The sequence below is a fragment of the Macaca nemestrina genome, chromosome 12, assembly GCF_043159975.1.
Source record: "Macaca nemestrina isolate mMacNem1 chromosome 12, mMacNem.hap1, whole genome shotgun sequence".
NCBI classification, from domain to species: domain Eukaryota; kingdom Metazoa; phylum Chordata; class Mammalia; order Primates; family Cercopithecidae; genus Macaca; species Macaca nemestrina.
This window is the reverse complement of record NC_092136.1, coordinates 71,700,688-71,725,373: the sequence shown is the minus strand read 5'-3', so window position 1 is coordinate 71,725,373 and position 24,686 is coordinate 71,700,688. Positions and strand designations below refer to the sequence as shown.

Genomic DNA, 24,686 nt, shown 5'->3' with positions numbered 1-24,686 from the left:
ACACACAGTGTCCTCCTCCTCTCCTGCTTGAGCCACGATGCCTGCCTCTTGGAGGCTCCTGGACTTGCTTTGTCCAGCTCCCAACCCACTCTGAGGGGGTGAGGCTGAGGAGGGTGTACAGACATTCAGGGTCACCGAACTCAGAGCTGGAGGGTAGCCACCTCACCAGGGGCCCTTCTCAGGGCACAGGCTCCCTGGTGACAGGGCCTTGGTCCTTGCTTGCACACCTTTGGGGACTGGGAGCCCCCTCCTCCATCCTGCTCAGGAGTGTGCCCGCATCTGCCTCCTTGTGACTGCCCTGAACTGCCTCATGGGCCCCAGGCCAGAGGACAAGGAGAGCTAGAATGCCAGGTGACCAGGACGACCGTGATGGCATGGAGAGGGGGATGCTGTGATGTGTTTGGGAGGAAGTTTGTGGCGTCCAGAAGAATGTGGGCGGCAGGAATGGGAGCCACTCTCAGTTCTGCCCTGTAGATGAGGCAGCTGAAGGTGGGAGGGAGTGGGAGGAGATCTGAGCCGGCTCTGCCCTGCTTGATCTGATATCTGCCTCGCAGGGCAGATATCCTCCCCCTCCCCACGCTCAGCTCCTGCCTCCCTCCCTCTACCCACTCTGACTGTTCCCTCCTTTCCTGACTCCAGACTCTGGGCGAGGGACTGAGGGGATCCCAGTGAGTTTGGCCCTCGGGGAACTGATCATGCAGACAACTCTTACCTTCCTTCTCCTGTTCTTTCCCTCTTCCTTTTCCTTCATCCATCCCCAAACCTAGCTCCTGATGGATCCAAGGGTGCGGGGGACAACCAGGAGGGCATTTTGGAGGAGGCAGGAGCTGGAGTAGAAGCTGGGACTGGCTTGGAAAGGGCGAGAGGCCCAGGTGGAGCTGGTTGTGGATGCTGGAAGGGAGGAGCCAACAGTCTGGGGTCAGGCTCCTGTGGATGGGGACACCCTTGAGAGGCGCCGGGACTGGCTCAGGTGTATTCTACAGTGCACGTGTCTCCAGTGTGGCTCGGAGGCTGGAGACGCGGCCCTGTTGGAGTAACAACTGAAGCCGGAGTCTGCGAAGGGTGGGCAGGAGGATAGAGGGATGGGGGCATGGAAGGGGAGGGGGTAAGTAGAGGAGGGAGGGGAGGAAGAGAAAGAGCGGGGAGGAGGAAAGGTCTCTGAGAGGTCCCTCCTATAGGACTGGGCTCCTGCACTGCGAGTGGCCCCGTCCATACTCCCTTGTTATCGGTGTCTCCCCACCACTAGCCTCGCTCTCTCCTTCCATCCCCAGCCTTTCCCCTCCAATGGGACCTTCCCTGGGGCGTCCCCTCATTGGCTGTTCTCACCTGAGCAATGCCCCTCCCCTTCAGTCCTTAGCCTCTTCACCTGTACAAGGGGATGACCCAAACAGGCACCTCTCAGGCTTGTAGGAGGATCCAAGATAGTGTCAGTGGGTCTCAAGGTGTGGCCCCCCGACCAGCAGCATCACTGTCATCTAGGAATGTTTGGAAATGCAAGTTCTTGGACCTCATCCCAGACCTACTGTATCAGAAACCCTGGGGGTGGGGCCAGCAATCTGCACTTTAACAAGCACTCTGGGTGGTTCTGGTGCACACGAACATTGGGGAATGCCTGGTGGAAACCTCTAGCCACAGGAGGTGCTTGGGAAAGGTACCTTCCCCTTCCCAAAACCTGATGCCTCACTCAAGCATGGCACTGACAGTTGGGCTAGTCCAGCTGCGTTCTGGCTCTCTGTCCTGCCTCCTCCTTCAGACTAAGCCTCCCAAGGGTTGCCAAGCCTCTTTCCTCTATTCTCCTGACCCTGGTCCAGCTCAGCCTCGTTGAGAGGGGTCTGGGGCTACAAGATCTTCACACTCACAGGCAGTTCCTCTTTGAGCATCCAAGGTACCAGTGTCTTTGAGAGGCGGCTCCTTGGCCAGGTGGCACACATGGGTGGGTGGGGAGGAAGGAGGAGGAACCACCGTGTTCTGCTTTCTTGTCTCTGACTCTGCAGGCTGGGTGTGCTGTGAGGCTATGAGGAGGCATAGAGTCAGCTTGGGTGCTGGGCTGAGGCTCGGGGCCGAGGCTCAGCAAAAGGGGACTTCTCTGGTCTGAGCCTACAGGAGGCCTCCTTTGGGGCAGTTCTGCCAGTCACCCTGACTGGGCGGCTGTGCTTGCTAGTGCCAGACCCGTGCTGGGCACAGAGGTCGATAAGTTCTCCTGTGCCCTTGAAGGGCCCCGTCCTCTGGAAAGATAAGAGACTATGTACATTGCCCACCAGAACAGGAGAGAGGAAGCAAAAGAGGCATAGATGACACTTGCCTGGCACCCCCTGTTTCCCCTCTAGCTGCCTTCCTGGGTTCTCCATTCTGTGGGTGCTTCTCTTGAGTTAGGTGCTTTCTCCCCATGTTCTCAAGGTGACTATTTGGAGGTTTGTGGGAGGAGTGGGCTGGAGACACAAGAGTAGGTGGGGGCAGGAAGTATGCAGGAGAGAGAGAGATGGAGAGTGGGAGGAGAAGCTATGAGAGGAAGAGAGGACGCGGAGGTGGGAAAAGACGTCAAGACTCCTGGAGAGGAACAGGAGTGCAGGCTGGGACAGAGGTGGACGTCGGCCGAGGGAGGCAGGGAGGGAGGCAGGTCCACCTGAAAGGAAGGCAAGGGGTGATGGACAGAGAGTTTGTGGACTCCGAGGTCCTGGGGGGATCTAGAAGGACCCCTCCCTTTAGAGAAGGGGACACCAAGGCCCACAGAGAGAGGAGGGCCTCGCAGAGGACCTAACGCAAGCAGAGTTGCATGAATCAGTGTGAATGGACAGTCCCAAGAGCACAGCTGGACCTTGGGAGGTACTTGACTCTTGAGTTTGATGTTATTGCCTTCCTGTAGGCCAGTGTGAGGGGCACTGTGAGGCTTCCTTGTAGAGAAGGAGGCATGGAGCCAGTGCCAGGCAGCGGGGAGAGCCATAGGAGGACCTGTGGAGGTGGGGAAAGGCATAGAGACTCGTGGAGAGCTCTCCATAAGGAGAGCATCTTATGGCAGTGACCCCAACCCTCAGGAAGGGCGTTGGTCTTGTGCTTGTGGCTCCAGAGGGGGTAAGACCAAGGTCTCTGGTTTCATAGAATCTTAGGCTTTAAGAAGGAGTTAGAAGTAATTTAGTCCAGACCCTCTCCTCTCCCCAGATAAGTGCAGAAATGCAGATCCAGCCCAAGGCTGAGCCGCAACCCTGGCTTCAGAGGAGGCCTGACTCAGAACAGGCTCCCCTTTCTTGGTATCTGGGGTGAATGAAAGATAAGTCCTTGGTAATGGTGCTGTCTGTGGTGCTGACTGGCCCTACCTCAGACTACAGAGCTGCAGGTGGAGCTGGGGAGAGCAGAAAGGCTCCATCTATCCATCTACCCACCCACCCAGCCACCTATCTACCTATCCACCCACCCATCCATCCACCATCCATCTACTCCCAACCCATCCTGCACCCATTCATCTATCCACCCACCCACTCATCTGTCCAGCTTCATTGAATTAAACCACAAAACCATAGAACTATATGCTGCAGAGCTAGAAAGATCCATTTTTTAGTAATGAGAAAACTGAGGCTCAGAAGAGGAAAGTTGTTGCTTAAGGCCACACAGAACTTATGTAGTCAATCTGGGACAGGACTGGAAATTGTGGCTCTTTCCTACACACCACAAGTTCTCCCCTGTGGTCTGGGAAATTGCCTGGCTTTTATGCTGATATCTATACTGATATTTGTTCCAAAAAGCTGTGAAGGCAGGAAATGTGACTTCCTTCACCCCATCTCGAGCCTGAGTTTGTGTATGTGTATGTGTGTGTGTGTGTGTGTGTGTGTGTGTGGTGTGCATGCATAAGTGCAGCCTTGTGTATGCATTGAATATATGATTGCCTTTTGATCTGTCTGTGTGCATGTTTATGTGAGAGACTGTGCACATACATATGAATAGAGGTGTGTGCATGGCAATATGTATTTGTGTGGCATGTGTAGATGGGCATGTGAGCAGGTAAAGCTGTGTCTGTATTTTTCCTTTCCTCTTCCTTTTAAGATTGAAGGCCCCTGATTTAAGCCTCACTCCCCATCTGTGCCTTCAATTCAGGAATCTCCCTGCTTCCCATTCTCAGCTGCTCCCCACTGATTCTCTCCTTCCTTCACTGAAGCAGTGACTCTTCCTTCTGAGCCCACACCTCATAGGCTTTGCAATTTGAGCTGTTTCCTCCCCTGAGTTGATGCAATGGGGTGAGGTTGCTTTGAGATCTGAGGAAGATTCATGGAGGAGATGGCATTTGAGCAAGCCTTGAAGGCCCCTTTGAGTGCCAGATCTGAAGTGGCTCTTCCCAGCTTCAGTTCCTGCACCCAACACCCTCCACTCCTGGGGCAGGCTGGGTAGGACCAGGAGGTAGATTGACAGAGGGATGCCTGCAGAGAGCCTTGGGCTTCATCGGTCACATTGCCATCCAGTCCACTCTGGCACAGATGGGAAACCCTTCCCTGCTGCTGCCCCAACTCTCCCCAACTTTCTTTTCCTGATCTCCTTATTGCTATTATCCTGCCTTTGGCCTGAAAAGTCACAGAAAACTGAACAATCAGAGCAAAGGTCAGGCAGGCACCCACCAATTCCAGTAAAGGACAGTTGAGGGCATTCCCCAATTGAAGCAAAGGGCAGGTTGAGGAGTCCACCAATCAGAACAAAGGACAGACTGTTCTTTCTGAGCCCCCTAGGGTGGGAGCTGGGGATCAGGTGCTGAGCAGGAACCAGACAGGGGCTAGAGATCCAGAGGTTTGGGTTCTGGACCTGGCTCTGCCCTGACTGGCTGGCTCACCACAGGTTGATCATTGCTTCTCATTGAACCTCAGCTTCCTCATCGGTCAAATGAGGAGACTTAGCTCTCTGAAGCCTGTGGCTTTGAAAAATTTCTCCCCCTGTATCAGGCTCACTTTGTCACCTGGGTCTCTCTTCCCCAAGTCCACATCACGTACGTCAGACTCCACCAAGGGCAGGGCCTCTCAGGAGTCAGCTTGTTGACTCCTCTGCCTCCAGGAAGGAATAGACATAAACTAACACCACCTTCTGCACTGTCTTTAGAGCCCTGGTCTGGGGAGCATGCGTCTGGAAGACTATCTTGGGAGTATTGGGGGCATCAGCTCTTCCTCCCCTTTTTAGTCTTCAGAATTGACCTTGGAAGGCCATAATAGCCTGTGTGTATTGTACACAGGCATCACTCGAGCTCTTGCCCTGTGAATCTGTAAGGAACTGTACCAGTGAGAACATGTGTGTGTATGTGCGCATGTGGATGGTGTCTGAAGGCATGCTGGGATGTCTGCAAGGATGTGGGGTCTGTGACTGTGTGGTGCTGAAGGTGTCTGTGCTGTGATGAGGAGCCTAAGGGTCGAAGGACGAGTGATCCAATTTAGGTATTGTGTTGTCTGGAATCAGTAGCTTCTGATGTCTGACGGCAGACATCTTCCCATGACCAAGATATGTATCTTCATTCTTGAGCAGTGGGAGGGACCAAGGAAGCCTGGGTGTTGGAGAAGGTGATGCTGAGTAAGCATCTGGGGAGAAGGCCCACTGCTGCCCTCCTCCTGGGAACACAGGATCCATGGGGGTAGAGGAGGAAACTGCAGCCAAGAAGACCCAGGAGTGAAATTTGGAGCTGAAGCCTGTATGCAAGGCTTCATTTAGAGCCCAGCATGGAGCTTTCTGGCAAATGGGCATTCAGCCCACTCTTGCGCACCCTTGAGGATGGGCAGCTCACTTGCTCCCTCTCTCCTGGTGACCTGTAGCCTGCCTTTGTAGTGTGGCCCTGCTTGGAAGAAGGTCCTTCATCCCACTAGACCAAGGCCAGCCTCCTGTGGAATCCTATGGGTCCCCAGGCTGTCCATGGGGCCAGAGTTCAGATCCGCCATCTAGGAGGGTCTGAGAAATTGGAGTTGGAGACTGATAACCCTGGGTCTCCTCTGCTTTAGATGAGGCACCCCTGGGTTATCCAGTCTTAGTCACATGCAAAACTTGGTTTCCAATTCCCTCCTTTCATAGGTCGCCTCCTCTGGATGAGTCTCATCTTGTCAGCACCTGGGACACAATGGACAGGGGATGGTCTAACTAGACTATAAAAGTGGGGGAACTGTCATTTTCCCAATTGGGTTAACATACCTCTATTAATATGTCCTGCAGTTTGAGCATTTTTATTTCTTGCCAGTCATGCTTACACTGTGGGCTCATGCTGAGCTGTAGTCTTTTAAGACACTCAACTTCATATCATGTTCACATGAATGGGGACCCAGCCATGTCTCCTTCATCTTGCAGTTAATCACTTTGCTTTCTGAACACAGACCCAGCCTTCCACTGGGAAGACATCTGAAAGGACTTCCAAGGGCTTGCGGGAGGGCATGGCTGGTGGATGGTGTGAGTCACGATCTTGCCTTGGCCCTCGTTTCCTTTGTTCTGTTACCTTTCTCTTTGATCCCCATGGCTCTGGCCAAGTTAATAGAGCGAGAAGCAGGGACTTTTGTCTCCGTTCCGGCTCTGCAAGGACGAGTTCTGTTCCTGGGATGGGAAGGCTGTGAGGCAGTCAAGGCTGACGTCTCCTTCTCCTCCTATAGTTGCCAGGGATGGCCCAACTGTTCTCCCACCTTATGGGTCATGCACCCCATAGGCTCTTGATACTCTCAACCCAGCCCCTCACTAGGCTGGAAAAATGAGACTAGGTGAGACCACCTTCCTTCTGGGGAAAGTGAGCGGGACCCAGCTTCAGCGAATATTCAGCTGAGCATCTACTCTGTGTTGGGCATTCTGTGAGGCACTTTTAGGGCTCTGATTCATTTTTATTTTCATTTTTAAGGGCTCAATTTCATATTGTCTTCATGTCAGCCTGTAGGGGGCAACAGCCCCAGCTGCTTCCAACTTACAGATAGGAGACTGAGGCTCAGTGACTCAACCAAGACACTCACTGCTCATACACAGTGGAGCTAGGATTCAAATTTGGGTGTTTTTTTGTTTGTTTGTTTGCTTGTTTTGTTTTAATTTGGAGCCTTGTGGTTTCCCTACTATGCCAGAATTGTCCTTGACTAGAGAACGAGGGACCTAGAGTCTAGGCCAGGCTTGACCTGTTGACTCACTGTGAGGCCTTTGCTAAGTCCCTGTCCCTGGCCCTTCTCTGAGCCTCATTTTCCCCACTTGTAAGATGAGGGTACTTGAACCTTATATGGCCTTAAGACTGTTTGATTTTGAGATCCTAAGATCCTGGGCTCTGGACTAAGCTGGGGGGTTTTGCTCACAATCCTTTGGGCAGATGAGTCTGCCCTGGCCTGCCCGGCAAAGCCCCTCACTGCCCTCTCCTCTCTTCCAGGATGCTTTGCTGAGTCTGGGCTCTGTCATCGACATTTCGGGCCTGCAACGTGCTGTCAAGGAGGCCCTGTCAGCTGTGCTCCCCCGAGTGGTAGGTGCCCGCCCTTGCCCCACACTTCCCACCCCGCCCCCTAAGCCTTTGACCAGCTCTACGCTGTACCTCATTCAGGGTCAAGGGGGAAGGAAGAGGCAGGGTCCCTGCCCAGAGGACTTTCATGGGGAAGTGAAGGGTCTGGGTGGGTGTTCTGAGATGGCTTTCTGGAGGAGGAAGCCTGAAGCGAAGCACCAAGGAATGAACTTGCATAGGAATCCTGCAACAGCTGAGTCAGAAGGGGCCTTAGAGGTTAAGCGGAAAAGCTATGTCTCAGATAATGAAAGGGATTCACCTAGGATAACAGGACGTGGTGGAGCCAGCTGGGTTTTGGAATCCATGCAGCAGGAGAAGTAGAGGGTAGACATGTAGAAGAACTTCCTGGAAACCAGGTCTGGGAGGTACTAGAATAGGGCTCAGCTTTGATGAATAGATGTGCATTGGGTTAAAGTGCCCTGCCTGGAGATGGGAGGCTGGGAAAATGGCCTCTAGCAGCATTTTAGCATCTTTCTCTTTGTCCCATCCGAATACCATGGATGAGTTGCAGGTTTGGGGAAGATGTAGGATGGTGATCATGGTTGCCTGAGCCCAAAGTGCGTTACTGGGGAGATTGTGCCCCTTGTCATCTATTCCAGGCCACTCCCCAACCTGGCTTCAATGGCCACTGTTCATCCCTTAGGCAGGAGGATGGGTAAACTGGCCCTTGAGGCCCAAAGTAGCAGGTTGTCAGTTGTGCCAGATAGAGAGAAGCAGGGGACTTTTGGAGTCTGGGGAAGGGAGTCTGATCCAGCCTAAAGGGCATGGAAGACTTCCTGGAGGAGGAGATGCCCTGACTGAGTCCCGATAGCCTTAAATGTCCTCTTCCCTACTCTAAACACTGCCAAGGGCAGCTTCTGCTCCAGGAAACATGGCCAACTCAGAATGTGACCTTCGCATCCCTCCGGAGCCCATTGTCCCTGAATCTGCTTGATGGATGAACCACCGGAGGCCCAGAGAGGGAGGGCGCTTGTCCCAAGGTCACACAGCATGACAGGGATAAATGGGACTTGGTATCTAAGCACCCCCATTCCCTCTCCTCAGCTCTGCCTTCCCCAAACCTCCTAGAAGTTCAGAGCCCAGGAGGAGGGCTAATGAGTGAGCTTTATTGAGTGTGAAATTGGTAGGAAGTGGGTGGCATGTTGGAGCCCAAAAATAAATCCTCCCAGAGAAGGATGAGACTAAGGCAACATCTGGCCTGGGGTGGAGGCACATCTGGAAAGGGAAGGTGGTAGAAGCTGGCAGGTCGGTTTCTGCAGAGCTGCCCCAAGAGCCTTTGTGGCCACTGAGGCTGCCCTAGGGTGGGAGGAGGAAGTGACTGGCTCTGTTTCACAGGCAGGGTGCCCTGGTGGCTGTGCCAGCCTAGATGCTATGTGACAGATTAATTGTCTCCCCAAAGCTGGGGGCTGGGATGACAGCTGTGGTCCAGGTTCCTGGGACAGTAGGAAATGTCAACCCTGGCCCCCCCCCCCCCAAGAGACCTATAGGAGGTAGGGAAGCCCTGACTTTCAGGAGTCCTGGCTTGGTTGCACAGAGGGGCTCAGCCCCCAGTGAGGTAAGGGAGCTGAGGTCTGCTCTGCTGCCCCCAGGGAGGGGAGCAGAGATGGGGAGGGGACCCCCGCCCAGGGAGGAGAGCTGCTGGCACCTGGCTTCCTCATCAGCACCCATTGTGGCAGGCAGCCCCGAATGCAGATGGTGCTGATGTGTCTGAAATGGTTCCCTCCTTCTCTCCAATAGACTCAGCTAATTTTAACTCAGAGGACTGAGTGAGGGGGTGGGAGACATACGGACATCCGGAAGTGAAGCAAGGATCTGTCCCCCTCTGCCCCCATGGATTACCCACCCCTCCCTCTGCATGGGTAGGACTTTCTGTGTGACCCTGCCTGGTCTCTCAACCTCTTTGGGCCAAATAACTCAGACCTCTCCCAGGCTGCTGGAAGAGATGGATGACAAGGAGGCTAGATATAGCCGAGGAGTGGGCGGCCTCCTTCCCACTGAATTCTTTATCCCTGAACATCCCACTTAGGTTTCATTCCAGCCAAACAAGAGGGTGTCTGCCCCTCTCACTCCCTTCAGGCCTTATCATTCCCACCCCATGCCACACCCACCACCGAACCTGGCTCAGTGTCTCTGGAAGTAGTGGCCAGGCATCTCCTGGGGATTGGGAGGGAGTGGGGGCTGGCTGGGGACAGCCGATGACAACGAGAGTGGCTGGCAGGATTGTGGACTCTCAGAGTCATGGAAGGCAACTGCTTCTTATGGGAAGGATTCCACATTTACTGAGTGTGGGCCTTCAAGACGTAGCTCCACTGTCACCTCCTCCCGAAGTCCTCCAGGATACCCTCAGCTGGGAGGCAAACCCTTTTCCACCCTCCTGCAGAGAAAACACAGAGTTGTGGTCAAGGCTATGTTGCATGGGGGTTGGTCAGGGATCCCTAAGGGTTGCCAGTTCTGCTTGGAAGGAATGTAGATTTTTGCCTGTAGGTCAGTGAGGGCAACTACTTCTGCCAAGACATGGCCTGGAACTGAGGCCAGAGCTGCTCTGGGCCCTTGGGGAGGGAGGATTAAAGAGCAAGAGCTTTGATCTCCCTCTGAGGAGCAATCTTTCCAAAATACAAATCTGCTCACGTCTCCCTGCGCACGTCCTGTCCTGCCCCCAGTTCTGTTCGTAAGGCCCATCCCACTCAGCCCTACTGACCTCGGGCCCATCCCTGGTGCCCCTTCCCTCACTATCTGTTCCTAAATGCTCCATGCTCTATACACCTCTGGACCTACCTGTGTACCTGCAACAAGGCCTGGGAGCCCATTCTGCACCCTGCCCACTCCCTGAATGTGTCTAATTCCCACTCAGTGACAGCTGAAAGGTCACTTCCTCCAAGAAGCCCTCTCCAGCCCCCACAGAGGATGGTGCAGTGCCCTGCTCTGTGCTCCTCCCTTGGCTGGGGTTATAGGTGTGTGGTTTCTTGTAGAGTTGAAGGAGGGATGCTTCCTGGAGCTTTCCGAGCCCCGTCCCTGGTACAGCTCAGAGTGGATGCTCGGTTATTGTTTGCTGAATGTCTGAGCCTGGAGTCAGGCAGGGAAATATCCCCGGATGGGAGGTGATTTGTCTGCACCTTCAGTCCTTCAAATTCTTTGCCTGGCACGTTGGGTTTCGGGTGGTAAAGAAAGTCGCAGGTTGATGAATCCTGCTTGGAATTGCCTGCTTGGAATTCCTTCCAAGAGGAGAGGACAAGGCGCTTAGTTCACAAGGTGTATTGCTGCCCTGGCTGCATCTTAGAATCACCTGGAGAGAAAACCAAACAGATCATTGCCAGAGCTCCACTCCCACAGGTTCCATGACCTTGCCCCGTAGACCCCTGCGTGCAGGCTGGGACTGGGCAGCTGAGAGGACCTCTCCACAGGGTTTCATAAGTGCCTTCTGTCCTAGGAAACTGTCTACACCTACCTGCTGGATGGGGAGTCCCGGCTGGTGTGTGAGGACCCCCCACATGAACTGCCCCAGGAGGGGAAAGTCTGGTGAGCCATTCTCTGCACCCCCATTGCCCTCTTGCATGGCCAAGGATTCTCAGGGCTAAGGCACCATCCAAGGTCAACTGGTCTGACCCTCCCCATCTAACCTTGATCTCTGCCTCCCTGCCAGGTGGGATTCATTGGCCAGGTTGCTGACCCCAGCATAGAAGGGCAGAAGCAATGTCTTCTCTTTGTTGGGGAAATGGATAGGCACAGAGAAAGTACCAAGTGATGGTGAATTTTCTCCTTCTAATTGCTTCTAAATGGCTGCGGCCTCCTCAGAGCAGAGTCTCAGAACGTTGGGGCTATGGGGTCTATCAGTTAGAACACCAGCATGCTGTGAGAACTACTGTGAGGCTGGACTTGGAATCCCAGCATGCTGGGCCTGCAGGAGCTCACGGTGCCAACTCCCTACATCTGAGAACAGGGAGATCAGAGGCAGCGTCCTGCTGAGGGTTCTGGAGCCCCACTGCCTGGGTTCAAATCTTAGCTCCCTGTTTACTAGCTGTGCAACCTTGGGCAAATGACACAACCTCTCTGTGCGTCAATTTTGTTTGTGAAATGGTGATACTAATGGTACTTATAGGATTGTGGGGAGGATTAAATGTGTGTCACACATGTAAAGCATTTAAGTCAGGCCTGATCCGTGGTGAGGACTGTCTGTTGGGGATTACCATTGCGAGAGAATGCTGGAATCACTGACTTCAGGATCTTGGGATCAGTGCACTTGGCCCCCTGATACCTCGATGCCCATTTAATTCAGCCTCCTCATTTTCCAGATGGGTGGATATCATGAGACATGACCAAGGTCACATGCCAGGTATGAGGCAGAGCCAGGCCTAGGACTCGGGTCTTCTGACTCCTGGCCATTTAGGGGACAGTGAGAGGAAGTGGAACTTACCAGATGAGAAAATGTTGAGGGCAGGCATGCTGCTGGGAGGAGGCGGGCTATAAAGGATGTGGCCATTGCCTGCTAAGCACTGAATGCAGAGCCACTGTGGGGCCCAGGGGGCACTAGGCAGGAGCTGAGGGCAGAGTGGGCACCAGTGGGGGTGCCCCAGAAGGCAGCTCTCTACCCCTATGAGGAGGGCTTTTCCAGCAGGCCAAGTGATCCAGGGACGTGGCCTTTTCAGGTAGCAGCTGAGCCTGGCAAGCCACTCACCTTTCACAGGGGCCATGGAAAGAATTCCTGTTTGAGGATGCTGGACTCATGGTCCTGAGGCCCCTCCTGGTGCTGGAAACCCTGGTTTCTAGGATGCTGGTCTCTCTCCAGCCTTTTCCCATGGAAGGAGTTGGTTCTGCTCTGATAGTCACCTTCCCACCTCCTATTCTCCCACTGAGCTCCTTTCTTTTTTTTTTTTTTTGAGACGGAGTCTCGCTGTGTCGCCCAGGCTGGAGTGCAGTGGCCGGATCTCAGCTCACTGCAAGCTCTGCCTCCCGGGTTTTTACGCCATTCTCCTGCCTCAGCCTCCCGAGTAGCCGGGACTACAGGCACCCGCCACCTCGCCCGGCTAGTTTTTTTTTTTTTTGTATTTTTTAGTAGAGACGGGGTTTCACCGTGTTAGCCAGGATGGTCTCGAACTCCTGACCTCGTGATCCGCCCGTCTCGGCCTCCCAAAGTGCTGGGATTACAGGCTTGAGCCACCGCGCCCGGCCTACTGAGCTCCTTTCACCTTCCCCGAACAACGTCTCCGTCAAGGAGCATGGGAACAAAGCCACTGCCACCTCTCTCTAGCCTTCATGTCCCATCTGTAAGAGGATCGTCTGAAAGGTCTTTAGAGTCTTAACGGGGAAAATGTGGTCATGTTCCCCTTTCTCCTCTAATTCTAAAGAACTGCTCTCCTCCAGCAACCCCCACCTCTAACTCTAAAGAACTTTGCTTCATATAAGCTCCACTCCTCCAGGAAGGCTCCTCGAAGCAGCCTGGGCGGCCTTCCTGGGAGGGATGCAGGAAAACAGGCTCAGGAGGCAGTGGGGGGCAGCCTGCAGGTTTGCTCCACCCCCTGGGACCCACACATGCTCCCCTCAGCTGTCTGGGCATGTGGAGTGGGTGCGTATCTGTGGTCCAGGAATCTTTGAGAGGGCTCAGATCCTTGGCATCAGCTGCCCTTTCAGCATCCTCCCTCCAACCACTTCAGACTCAGAAAGCCCTTTGGAAAAAATACAAAAAAAAAAAAAATCAATTAAAAGTGAATGTTCAAATCCAATTATCCCAGAGCTCAGTGGAGATGGGGAGGTGAGTGCCTGCTGGGAGACAGGGGTTGAAGATTCCAGGAGGAGGGCCAGGGAATGAGAAGACAAGAGGGTCAGGGCAGCGAGGACCTCCCAGGGGACATACCCATCATCAGGACATACCTGTCATCATCCCCAAACGGGAATTCTTTCCATGGCCCCTGTGAAGGTGAGTGGCTTGCCAGGCTCAGCTGCTACCTGAAAAAGGATTAGGGTGAAGGCCCAGGCCCAGTGCTCTCTCTGGTATCTGAGCTTTGCTTGCCCACCTTTGTGCCTGGTGTTTGGTGGTGAGCCCACCTCCACAGTTAGGGCGGAGAGGCCCCAGGGTTGGCTGGGCCCTGCTCTCAGGAGCTCCCAGCAGGATGGGGACTTGAGACCCAGGTGTATGGAAGAGGGAAGAGCACTGGAATGGGATTCAGACAGGTCTGGATTCTAGCTCAGCCCCCTCCCTGTCTCTCTGCTTTCCTACCTGAGGCCTGGTCTATTGGCTTAATGGATGACAGGTGCCAAGTGCTTGGCACAGGGGCCAGCACACAGCAGGAGCTCAGTGATTGTTACTTGCACCCCCAAGTCCCAACCAGCGATTAGCCTTGAGTGACCTTGAGAAAACACCTTCCTTTCTGGCCTCTTTTTCTGTGAAATGGGCGGGGTTGGGTACAGGGTCCTTCAGATGGTGACCTCTGTGGCTCTGGTTCCCCCAGGAGGGAGAGGGACCGACCTGCAGGCTGCCATGGAGCCTGAGGCTCTCGCAGTGCCCGAGGAGGTGGGGGTGTGTGGAGGGTGCTCCTCCAGGAAACCCTGGACGGCTGGCAAACAGCAGCAGGTGTGGCGTGGAGGCTGAATCATAAAGACAGATAAGGAGGCCCGAGGCAACGGGCAGGGAATGGGCTCAGGGCGGTGTGGGGAGAGGCAGGGTGAAAAAGGGTCAAGGCGGGAGTGAGGAGGCCCCTCCGCCCCAGCTCCCAGCCCCACCTGCCCCTGTTCCTGCCACTCTGCAGGGTCTCAGATGCTCAGCTGCATCCCCCCAGTGTGTCTGGCTTTCTTGTCTTCTGGTGCTTGTAAGGGCTGTTCACTCCCTTGTAAAGACCTTTCCTGCTCCACTTTCATTTCAGTCAATCCCATTTTATTTATCTTTCATGGCCTGACCAGAAACCCTCTTGGGGAAGCCTGCTCCACAGTTCCCTGACACTGAGAAGGAACCAACTTTCAGAAAAGGGGTCTGGGCCATATTGGCCTCCCTTAGGGATGGGTCTGTTCACAGGAAGAACCCTGGGCTGGGAGTCAGAGACCTGGGATCCAGGACAACAGGGCTGCAATCCCAATCGATGCCCTCTCCCTGGACCTCCATTTGCCCTTCTGTAAAATGATAGGCTGAACATTCTGATGTTGAGGGCTGGTGAGACTCTGAATTGTAAGGGCTGCAAAGGGCCTCAGAGCTGGAGAGGAGAGAATCCTGGAAGGCTGCCTGGGCCAGGGTCTTCCTGAAAGGAGGCTTCACTTCCCTCTTGTTGGTGCCCCACCTCCATCTCCCAGACTGTTTCAGGCCCCAGCTCTGCCGCCTTCCTCTTCTTGTGTCTCCTGCTATCTTAAAGCCTCTGATTACCTGCTGCTGAGTGCAGCAAAAATCTCAGGCCTTTCAGCTGCAACTGAAGCACCCACCGCCCACCTCGGCCCAGGCTGGCTGTCTCCCTCCGCTACCACTTGGGGGTCCTCAGGGCCCATCCCTTAGAAATTTCTTCCGCTAAACTGACCAGGTCTTTCATTACAGAATCTGACCATCCTTAGGGTTTGTCTCGGAGGACACCGGGAACGGTCTGCTCCCATATCAGGATCCTCACATGCTGAGGGAAGGAGGGCGAAAAGAGGGTCTGGGTCCTGGGGACTCAGTGAGAGTGGGGGGCTCAGTGAGGGGATGGGGACTCAGTGACAGTGGGCAGCCTCAGTGAGGGGATGGGGACCCAGTGAGGATATGAGGGCTCAGTGAGAGTGGGGTGGCCCAGTGAAGGGATTGGGACCCAGTGAGAGTGAGGGGCTCAGTGAGAGGGTAGGAACTTAAGTAAGGGGATGGAGGCTGAGTGAGAGTGTGGGGGCTCATTGAGAGGGTGGGGGCTTAGTGGGGAATGGGGGCTCAGTGAGAGGATGGGGGCTGAGTGAGGGGATGGGGCTCAGTGAGAGGATGAGGGCTGAGTGAGGGGATGGGGCTCAGTGAGAGGATGGGGGCTGAGTGAGGGGATAGGGCTCAGTGAGAGGATGAGGGCTGAGTGAGGGGATGGGGGCTGAGTGAGGGGATGGGGCTCAGTGAGAGGATGAGGGCTAGGTGAGAGGATGAGGGCTCAGGGAGAGGATGGGGGCTCAGTGAGGGGATGGTGGTTGAGTGAGAAGATGGGGGCTCAGTGAGGGGATGGTGGTTGAGTGAGAAGATGGGGGCTGAGTGAGGGGATGGGGGCTGAGTGAGATGATGGGGGCTGAATGAGGGGGTGGGGGCTCAGTGAGAAGGTGGGTGCTCAGTGAGGGGATGGAGGCTCAGTGAGAGGATGAGGGCTAAGTAAGAGGATGAGGGCTCAGTGAGAGGATGAGGGCTCAGTGAGGGGATGGGGGCTCAGTGAGAAGGTGGGGGCTCAGTGAGGGATGGGGGCTCAGTGAGAGGATGAGGGCTAAGCAGATGGGGGCTCAGTGAGGGGATGGGGGCTGAGGGGATGGGGTTCAGTGAGAGGATGAGGGCTAGGTGAGAGGATGAGGGTTTGGCGAGGGTATGGGGTTTAGTGAGGGGATAGGGGCTCAGTGAGAGGATGGGGGCTCAGTGAGGGGATGGGGGCTCAGTGAGAGGATGGGGGCTCAGTGAGGGGATGGGGGGCTCAATGAGGGGATGAGGGCCGAGGGGATGGGGACTGAGTGAGAGGATGAGGCCAAGTGAGGGGATGGGGCTCAGTGAGAGGATGGGGGCTCAGGGGGTAAGGGCTGAGTGAGGGGATGGGACTCAGTGAGAGGATGGGGGCTCAGTGAGAGGATGGGGGCTCAGTGAGGGGATGAGGGCTGAGTGAGAGGATGAGGGCTGAGTGAGTGGATGGGGGCTCAATGAGGGGATGAGGGCCGAGTGAAAAGATGGGGGCCCAGTGAGAGGATGCTGGCTCAGTGAGAGGATGAGGGTCAGTGAGGGGATGGGGACTAAGTGAGGGGATGGGAGCTTAGTGAGATGATGGGGGCTCAGTGAGGGGATGGGGCTCAGTGAGAGGATGGGAGATCAGTGAGAGGATGGGGGCTCAGTGTGGGGATGGGGGCTCAGTGATTGGATGGGGGCTCAGTGAGAGGATGGGGGCTCAGTGAGAGGATGGGGGCTCAGTGAGGGGATGGGGCTCAGTGAGAGGGTGAGGGCTTAGTGAGGGGATTGGGGCTCAGTGAGGGGGTGGGGACTCAGTGAGAGGATGGAGACTCAGTGAGGGGGTGGAGACTCAGTGAGAGTCGGGGGGCTCAGTGAGGGTGGGGGTTCCCTGAGGGGATGGGGTTCTGTGGGAGGATGGGCTCAGCAACAGGCTTGGCTGCTTGCTGATGCCTGGGACCTAGTGGGTGTTGGAGGAAGGGGCTTCTCCAAAGTAGAGGACCCGAGAAAGACACACACAGGGGCTCAGAGAAGTGCAGGGGACCCAGCTCTTTCCAGGCTGTTGGCCCTACCAGCAGAGAACCTTTCCCTCGATTCTTTTTCCATTAAACAAATAGTTGTTAAAGGGACGGAACTGCCATAAAATCCACGCCTATTCCTCTCTTCACTCTGTGCCCATCTGTCCTTATCTTCAGTGGGGCAGGCCATGACCACCCAGGCACCCAGTGCTGTCATTAGCCTTCGCCTGGGCAGCTGGCCCTGTGGGGGTGGAGTTCCCCACAAGCCCAAGCATGAGCCTGGAAGGCAGGGTGGGGGTGGTGGAGTAGTAAGGGAGGAACTGGAGAGGAGCAGGGAGCTGCTCTAAGTTGAGCAAGGAGCTATCGGGGGTCTAAGCAGTGGACAAAGCTCCCACTCCCATGTGGGTGAGGGAGTCTCAGCCTCGGCACATTCCCCCTTGCAGTCTGTGGGCATCTTTGGAGCCTTCAGGAGGACAGCAGTTCTGGGAGGGCTGTGGCAGAGGAAAGGTGCTCCCACAGGGATAGGTTAAGGTGAGCGTGGGCTGTGGGGTCCTATAAAGCTGGGGGAGGGCAGGCTGCAGAGGAAGGTGCCAAGGCTTCCTGAGAATTGAGGGTCCTTGGAAGCCCCAGTGCTTGGGGGCATCTCGGCTTAGTCAAGGTTGGTCTATCCCAGTCCAGCCTATCTCTTGTCCAGGGCCACTAAGATGATGGGACCCTCACTGAGACAAGGTTTCCAGTGTCACAATCTCCTTATGTTGAGAGTTCTACCCAGGCAGCACGATCAGATTGTTCTGAAATCACCTGACCATTACCGTCCCCTGCTCAAATCCCTCCCAGGGCTCCCCCTGCCCTCAGGCTCAAGCCTAGCTCCATAGGGCCCTGGCCTCTGTCTAGCCTTGCTCTCGGCTATCTGGCCACACCAACCTCCTTGTGGCCGTACCTTTCAGCAGGCACACAGTCTTCTCGCCTCCAAGCCTTTGCACATGCAGTTCCCTGGACATCCTTTCCTGTCTGCCTCAATAGCCTCTGCATGTCCTTTAGGACTCAACTCAGGTGTCTCCCTCTACAGGAAGCCTTCTCTGACTCTATCATACCCTGCACCTGGGCGGGCTGGGGCCTGCTCTTCCTGCCTTTGGCAGAGCCCTCATCTCCCGACTCAAGCGTGGGTCTGTGTGTCGATCTCCGCATGTCCTTGGCCTCCTCAGGTGAGGCATATGTCTGACCCCTCTGCTCACCTCAGCCCTCAGCACTGAACCTGACCCAGAAGGACCCAGTGGAATGAGAGACTTGAAGTAGAACCCTCCCCTGAGGTTTTTAGTCTAGAATGCTTACTCTTGCTCTGGCATGGAGGATGAATTGAAGAGACCCAGCTAGGAAGCTAGAGGCTCGGGGAGAGGCTGCTCCAGGGTTCAGGTAAAAGGTGTCTCCACGTGAGCGGGGCAGTGACTTGGGCATAGAGAGCAGAGGACAGTTGTGGGTGATACCTAGGAGGTGACTCACTGATCGGATGGGGAGGTGAGGAAAGAAGGCAGGTTTTTGGACAAGCTGCAAAAGACCCAGTGGATGGTTGTGCTGCTTTGCTGTGAGGTGGGGGGAGTGGAGATAATAATTCAGATGGGATGGGGGTCCCTGGGCCACCTCAGGGACGTGGGTGGGAGGCTCCAGGTGGCCTTTGAGTATCTGGGGTCTGGAGCTCATGAGTGAGGGCTGGAGAGTCATGAGGCCGTGAGCACGGAGGGGTTTTGTGCAAAAAAGAAGAAAGGCTGAGGACAGATTCTTTCGTCAGGGTCCTGGGAGAGAGGCCAAGGCAGCTCCAGTCCAGGGGTGGGAGGGGAATAGTTGGGGGTCAGCAGGATGAGGCTGCAGTGCGCACTGACCAGCAACGCAAGGACCAGTGCCACCTTGTGGCCTCCGGGTAACCAGATTGTCCGAGGCCAAGGAGCTGGGCAGGGTTTTTTCGGGGGTCACCCACTGCCTCCATGAAGCCTTAGCCTTCATCTCATCAGTTTAATCATCAGGAAACGTGGCTCCCATTGCTCTCCTGCCGCCCTACGTCCCTCTCCTTTCTGGGGTGACTGGCAATGTGGACAGCCGGGAACTGGAGCCCAGCACTCCAGGAACCTTAAAGGTCCTGGGTGTAAGGGCTGGAAGGTGGGAGAAACCACCAGTTCCTGTAGATCCTGGATTACTTAAAGTGGCCAGGAAGGAATGGGCCTGGTTCAGAATGCTGCGTGAGCTTGAACGAGATGCTCAACTTCTTTGGTCCTCGTTTTGTCTAGAGTCTGTGATCTAGTGATCTTGTGACTTGCAGGCCACCCCCTCTTTTTCCTCATGTGACCTTTGCTGGGCTTCCCTTAGTGACACTGTATGCACACAGTTCCCCAGGTTTCTCTTCTGTCCAGGCCAGGCAGTTCCTACAAGCACAATTAAGTGGAGGCATGAGGGATGAAGAACCCAGGACAATTAATCGTCAAGGAGTGACATTTGGTGCAAACTCAGGTGCTTAATTAAGCAGGTTGAACCAGAGGCCAGGGGGTAGAGGAGGTGGGTTGTGTGGTGGGACAGAGAGAAACTCATTCTTCCCATACCAACCTCCCCTGCCTTGGTTCCCACCACCCCCCTGCCACTGTCATACCCTGACATTCACACCTGCCCTCCGTTCAAAGCTCACACCTCCACAGGTATTTGGAAAGTTTCCAGCATAGTGGTTAGACCTAGCCCTGGTGCCGCCTGGCTGGGTTCAAATCCTGGCTCTACCACTTATTCACTGTGTGACCCTGGACAAGTATTTAGCCTCTTGGTGCCATAGCTTCTCCGTCTGAAAATGAAGATATCTAACTCATAGAATTGCTGGGAACTCTGAGTTCATCTATGTGAGTTGCTTGGGCTGTGCACGGGACGTAGGAAATGGCCAATAAACTTTAGTTATAATGATTACCTCCTGTGCTTAGCACTAAAAGTTGATCAACAATTGTTTTCTGAGGATGGTGACGGGGAGGGTTCTTCTCTCCCCACCCTAGTTCTCCTTGGGAAGATCAGAGAGGTCAGGTCACATGCCTAAGGTCAGATCGTAGCAGGCAGCCTAGCTCTGAGCCCCTGCATTTACTTCCTGTGCTCTCCCACTGCCTGGAAGATCTGTGCAGGGCCCCACCTGAGCCTTTACCAGCAAGGGGCACCAGAGGCCAGACTGTGGCTGCCTGTTTCTCCACATAGGGGCCAGGGTCCCCTACTTTTTCACTTTTGCTGTCATCGTGTCCACCCTGAGGCAGGTCAGCTTGCCCAGATCCTTGCACATGTGCAGGGTCCAAACTTTCCTGTGTCCCCAGGCCAGGCCTTGCTCCTCCCTGAGCCGGGAGCTCTCAAGGTGGCATCATGTCCTCTTTTCAGGGAGGCTATCATCTCCCAGAAGCGGCTGGGCTGCAATGGGCTGGGCCTCTCAGACCTGCCAGGGAAGCCCTTGGCCAGGCTGGTGGCTCCACTGGCTCCTCATACCCAAGGTAAGGGCTAGGGGCTGGGCAGGGGCAGGGAGGGACTGTGGCCCCTGCACTCCAGGTCATGTCTGTCTTCTACCCCTCTTCATCTCTGTCTTCTTCTTTCTTTTGCTGTGTCTCTAGCAATCCCTCCATCTAATTCTCTCTCTATTGTGCTACTAAACTCTCTGAGCCTCAACTTCCTGACTATAAAATGGGACAATAGTATTTACCTTGAGGGGGTGTTTCAAGGAGGCGCAAGTGAGATCATGCATGTTAAGAGCCTGGCACATGCGAGGGCTCAGTGGCCCGTGGCTGTGGTTGTGATGTGCTTGTGCCTGATGCTGGATGGGGCTGTAGTTGTTCTCACACTCTCTCTGTCACTGTCATTGGCCCTATTTCTCTTTCTCTTTTCCTCCATGCCTCCTGTCCGCCATGTCTCTCTCTGCCTCGTGTCTCAGTCTCTCTAGGTCTCTGTCCTCTGTCTCGATGTGGAAAGTGCACAAGACTGGGAGTCAGGAGACCTGACTTGCTGTGTGATCTTGGGCAAGTCACTTCCCCTTTCTAGACCTCAGTTTCCCAATCTGTAAAATAGAGGTGCTCAGCCTCACCTGCCTTCCTCCCTGCAACCCTGAGAGGATCACGAGAAGGTTACTGAGTGAAGGGGTTTCCTTCCATGCAGAGGCTGTTGCTGAGGTTGTTTTTGTCACTGCCTCAGGACCCGCCTCTATGTTTCTGTGGGTTTTGGGGTCTCTCTGTGTCTCTGTCCTGGCCTCTCTTTGTCTACATCTTTGTGTCCCCGCCCTGGGTCCCGGCTTGGTATCTCTGAGCCTCACCAGCCCTGCAGGAGCACCTCATTGCCCTCTCCCCCTCAGTGCTGGTCATACCGCTAGTGGACAAGGAGGCCGGGGCCGTGGCAGCTGTCATCTTGGTAAGAGCCTGCCTAGGTGGTGGGATGTGGGGAGAGGAGACCACGGGAGGGAGTGGTGGATAGAGCCTGTCTGGGGCGTGTGTGTGTGTGTATGTGTGTGTGTGTATGTGTGTGTGAGAGAGAGAGATGGGAGCCATAAGTGAGGATGGAGTGAGGGGAAGTGGGGGTGTGGGGGTGGGAGGAGTTGGGGCATCTCCCACACCCCAGCCTTCTGCCCCACCTCGAATGGGTAGGATGAAGCCATTGGCCCAGTCAGCAGCTTTCTGAGGGATGTGCAAGCCCCTGCTGGACTCTCAGCCCCCATGAGGTTAGAAGGCCCAGCCATTGGCATACACAGCGCTAACCTTGGTTTCTCTTTGGGATCCTCCAGATGGGGTGGGGACCGTGTCCAGGAGGGCATGAACCAAGTGAGGTGTGAAGAGAGAGGCTGCAGAGGGACAGATGGACCTAAGGGCCTGACCAACAGAGACAGTGTAGAAAACTAGCCAGAGATTTGGAGTGGCTGGAGCTGGGGGCCTTGAGGACAGAAAGGCCATGGGCAGGCCAGCCAGACCCAGGGCTGAGGCTGGGCAGAAGACAGGTAGCTAGGCGGGCTTCCTGGAGTGGCTGAGGAAGGAGTGTTAGTGGGAAGTGGTGGATGCTCTTCCAGAGCCCCGGAACCCAGGCAAGGCTCCCTCCACAGCCCCTCGCAGAGTTCCCAGGGTTTCTGCTCCACGGAGGGGGTTGTGGAAGTGCAGAGCCTGTGGGGGTGAGATTCTGTGGCTCTTTAAGTTTCTTCTCCTGTATGGAGGTGGGGGTTCAAACTCTTGTTCTATCCTAGTAACCAAAGGATGAGTTTCCCAAATTGCTATTATTGGGGTTCTGCTTCTGTCAAGGGGGCTGCCATTCCGGTAAAGGGCAGGCTTGGGGGCATGGACAGATAAATGAGCAGGTGTTGGTTCCCCGGGGACTCTTCTCCAGCTCATTAAAATGGAATTAAAGGCTTCCCAGGCGCCTGACCTTTCTGAGCTGCTGGCAGGAGAGGGCGGTGGGAGTGGGGGATGGCTGAGAGGGGAGAGGAGAAGAGGGGTACTTGGCTGGATCTCCTCCACACCCATCTGCTTGACTGAGGGAGCCGAGGCCGCTGCTTGGTTTCTCCGCAAGCTGTTTCCCCCTTCTTGGTTTCTCCGCAAGCTGTTTCCAGCTTCTGGAATGGAGCTGCTGTTGCATGGAGTTCTCAGGGGGCCGCCTCCACCTATTCTTTGCTTTCGGTCTCTCCCAGGGCTGGTCAGCTTTGAGGGGCACCGAGATGAGGGGCTATGTGCAGAGGTGGGGGTTGGGAGGCGGTGGCTGGGTTGAGCACCTCCTTCTCTGCTAAGGGCAAAAGGCCTGGGGTGCCAGGTGCCTGAGAAGGACTTCCTTAGGTTGAGGCTGTGAGGACTGGGTCAGGAGGGAAGCAAGGGGAAGACATTTGGAAGGTTACTCCCCTTGTGGGCAGAATGCTTGCCATGGCCGCTGCTCACCTTGGCTCAGGCTGGGCCAGAGGCCAATGTGTGTGTGTGTGTGTGTGTGTGTGTGTGTGTCTCAGGGATGCTGGTGGGATCAGATCACTTACACTTAACTCACCCAGTAGAACTCTGCTGTGATCCTGCGGCAGTCTGGGTGCTGGAGCTGACTCTGCCTTCAGGGAGCTCTCAGTCTTGGGGAAGGTGGGGACACCCTCTCCACCACGGGCTAGATGAAATACTGTTGCCAGCAGGTGCTCTGATGGCAGAGCCTGGAGCAGCAAGTGGTGCCTCACCATGGAGAGAGCATTTGTGTGGGGCCTTGGGGCACGGGTAGGAGGTCCACAGGCAGGGAAGAAGGGAAAGGGGATTCTAGGCAGAGGAGGAATGTGAGCGAGGCAGGAAGGAGGCCGGGGGAAGGGGTGGTGTGCTGAGGGGAGAGTGTGGTCCTGGGGAAGCTGAAATAGGGGTGCATGCTATTGAGTAGTATGCTAGCCAGCTGGGCTCTGGCTCCCAGGAGTTTTCAACAACCATCCCTTCATTTCCTCAAATACCCTGGGCAGGGAAGAGCTCTTGAAAGGTGTTTAGATTATTCACATCTGCCTCTCCTCCAAGCCTGCACCTTCCCACTCCTGTGGAAATGCACTTCCCCAGGATGCCCCTCCCCAAGGCATACACGTCTGGCAGATGCTCCCTGGCCCACAGGATCTCACTGCCTCCCAGAAGCAGCACAGGCAGCCCCAGACTTTCCAGCTGCTGCCAGAATCTGAGGGCAGAGGGTGCAGAAGGTAGATGGAGTGCCACAGGGCTGATCTTTTGGGAAGGTCGAGTCACCAGCTTCTTCCTCGACAAGCCCCATTCCCCTCTCTGAGTCTCTGCTCTTAGTATTCATCCACTGATCCACCTACCCATCCACCCACTCATCCATCAGTTGAACAACTATTTCTTGAGTACCCACTGTATGCCAGGCATGGTGTGCTAGGTGCTGGGAACACAGAAGTGACCAAGACAGATTAGACAGGCCCTGCCTTGGTGACAAGCACTAAAGTGAGCATGACCCCAGTTACTTGGGAGGTTTAGGTGGGAGTATTCCTTGAGCTCAGGAGTTCGAATCTGGCCTGCAGAATAGAGTGAGACTCCATCTCTAAAAAGAATAAAAATAACAAAAATATTGTAAAACAAATGAGCAAAATAAGGATAGGATCACATGTGATGGCAAGGGCTAGCAAGGAAACCCCTTGAGGGAGTCCTGCAAAGGAATGTTGGGGCCCGATAAGGATGCAGTTAGCGAGGGCTCTCTGAGGAATATGCCAGCCAGGTGCAGGGCTGTGTGGCTGACTTCTGGGCCTTTACAGCTCACCACTCAAGGCGCCCTGATTGCAGATTTTTTTTGTGTGGAAAGAGTCTTTGACTCTGTTCTTTAATCCTGGGATAATAAGTCTCTTTGAGGAGTGGCGGCCCTTGGTCTCTGGCATTTGATGCCTGATTTGTGCCCACTCTTCCCCCAGCTGCACCAGCCACACCAGCTCCCTGCACGGGAATGGGGTGTTCATGCCATTAGCCATTTTGAACCTGGTGAGGGTAGGGACCTGGGGGCTGTACTGGGTTTTTAACCCTCTCGTACAGCCACCATGCACACTGTTGAGTGTTCCCACTGGGCCCCCGACACTTGCCTTGATTAGCAAGAGCAGGTGCAAGTGTGTGTTCCTGTTGGTGAACAAAAAGCCATGAGTGTGTTGGGGCGATTGTGTGTGTTTGTATATGGGGGTGCCAGGTGCATGTGCATGGCTCTTGAGTATGTGAACTAAGTTTCCTGTGTACAGGCATGAATGTGCCTGTGAGGATGCTGTGGACACTGTAAGGGTGGATGTGTGGATGTCTTTGTGTCTGTGACTGTTCCGTGTGTGTGTGTGTGTGTGTGTGTGTGTACCACCTCCATGGGTGAGTGAGTGTAAATGCATGTGTGTGAGGGCCTGACA

General features: G+C 55.0%; 1 protein-coding gene across 4 annotated transcripts in view; it reads left to right on the top strand.

Moving 5' to 3' along the window:
- The window catches only part of LOC105468705 (phosphodiesterase 2A), a 100,778-nt gene that overhangs the window by 58,526 nt on the left and 17,566 nt on the right, over positions 1-24,686 (top strand). For 3 of the 4 annotated variants that reach the window (XM_011718944.3, XM_011718951.3, XM_011718948.3), the window contains 4 exons: positions 7,340-7,429; positions 10,893-10,981; positions 20,210-20,319; positions 21,168-21,223. The exons of the other annotated variant lie outside the window; for it this stretch is intronic. In XM_011718944.3, coding sequence (XP_011717246.1) covers positions 7,340-7,429; positions 10,893-10,981; positions 20,210-20,319; positions 21,168-21,223 — 345 coding nt within the window. The remainder of the gene's footprint in view (positions 1-7,339; positions 7,430-10,892; positions 10,982-20,209; positions 20,320-21,167; positions 21,224-24,686) is intronic. 4 annotated transcript variants of the gene reach the window in all.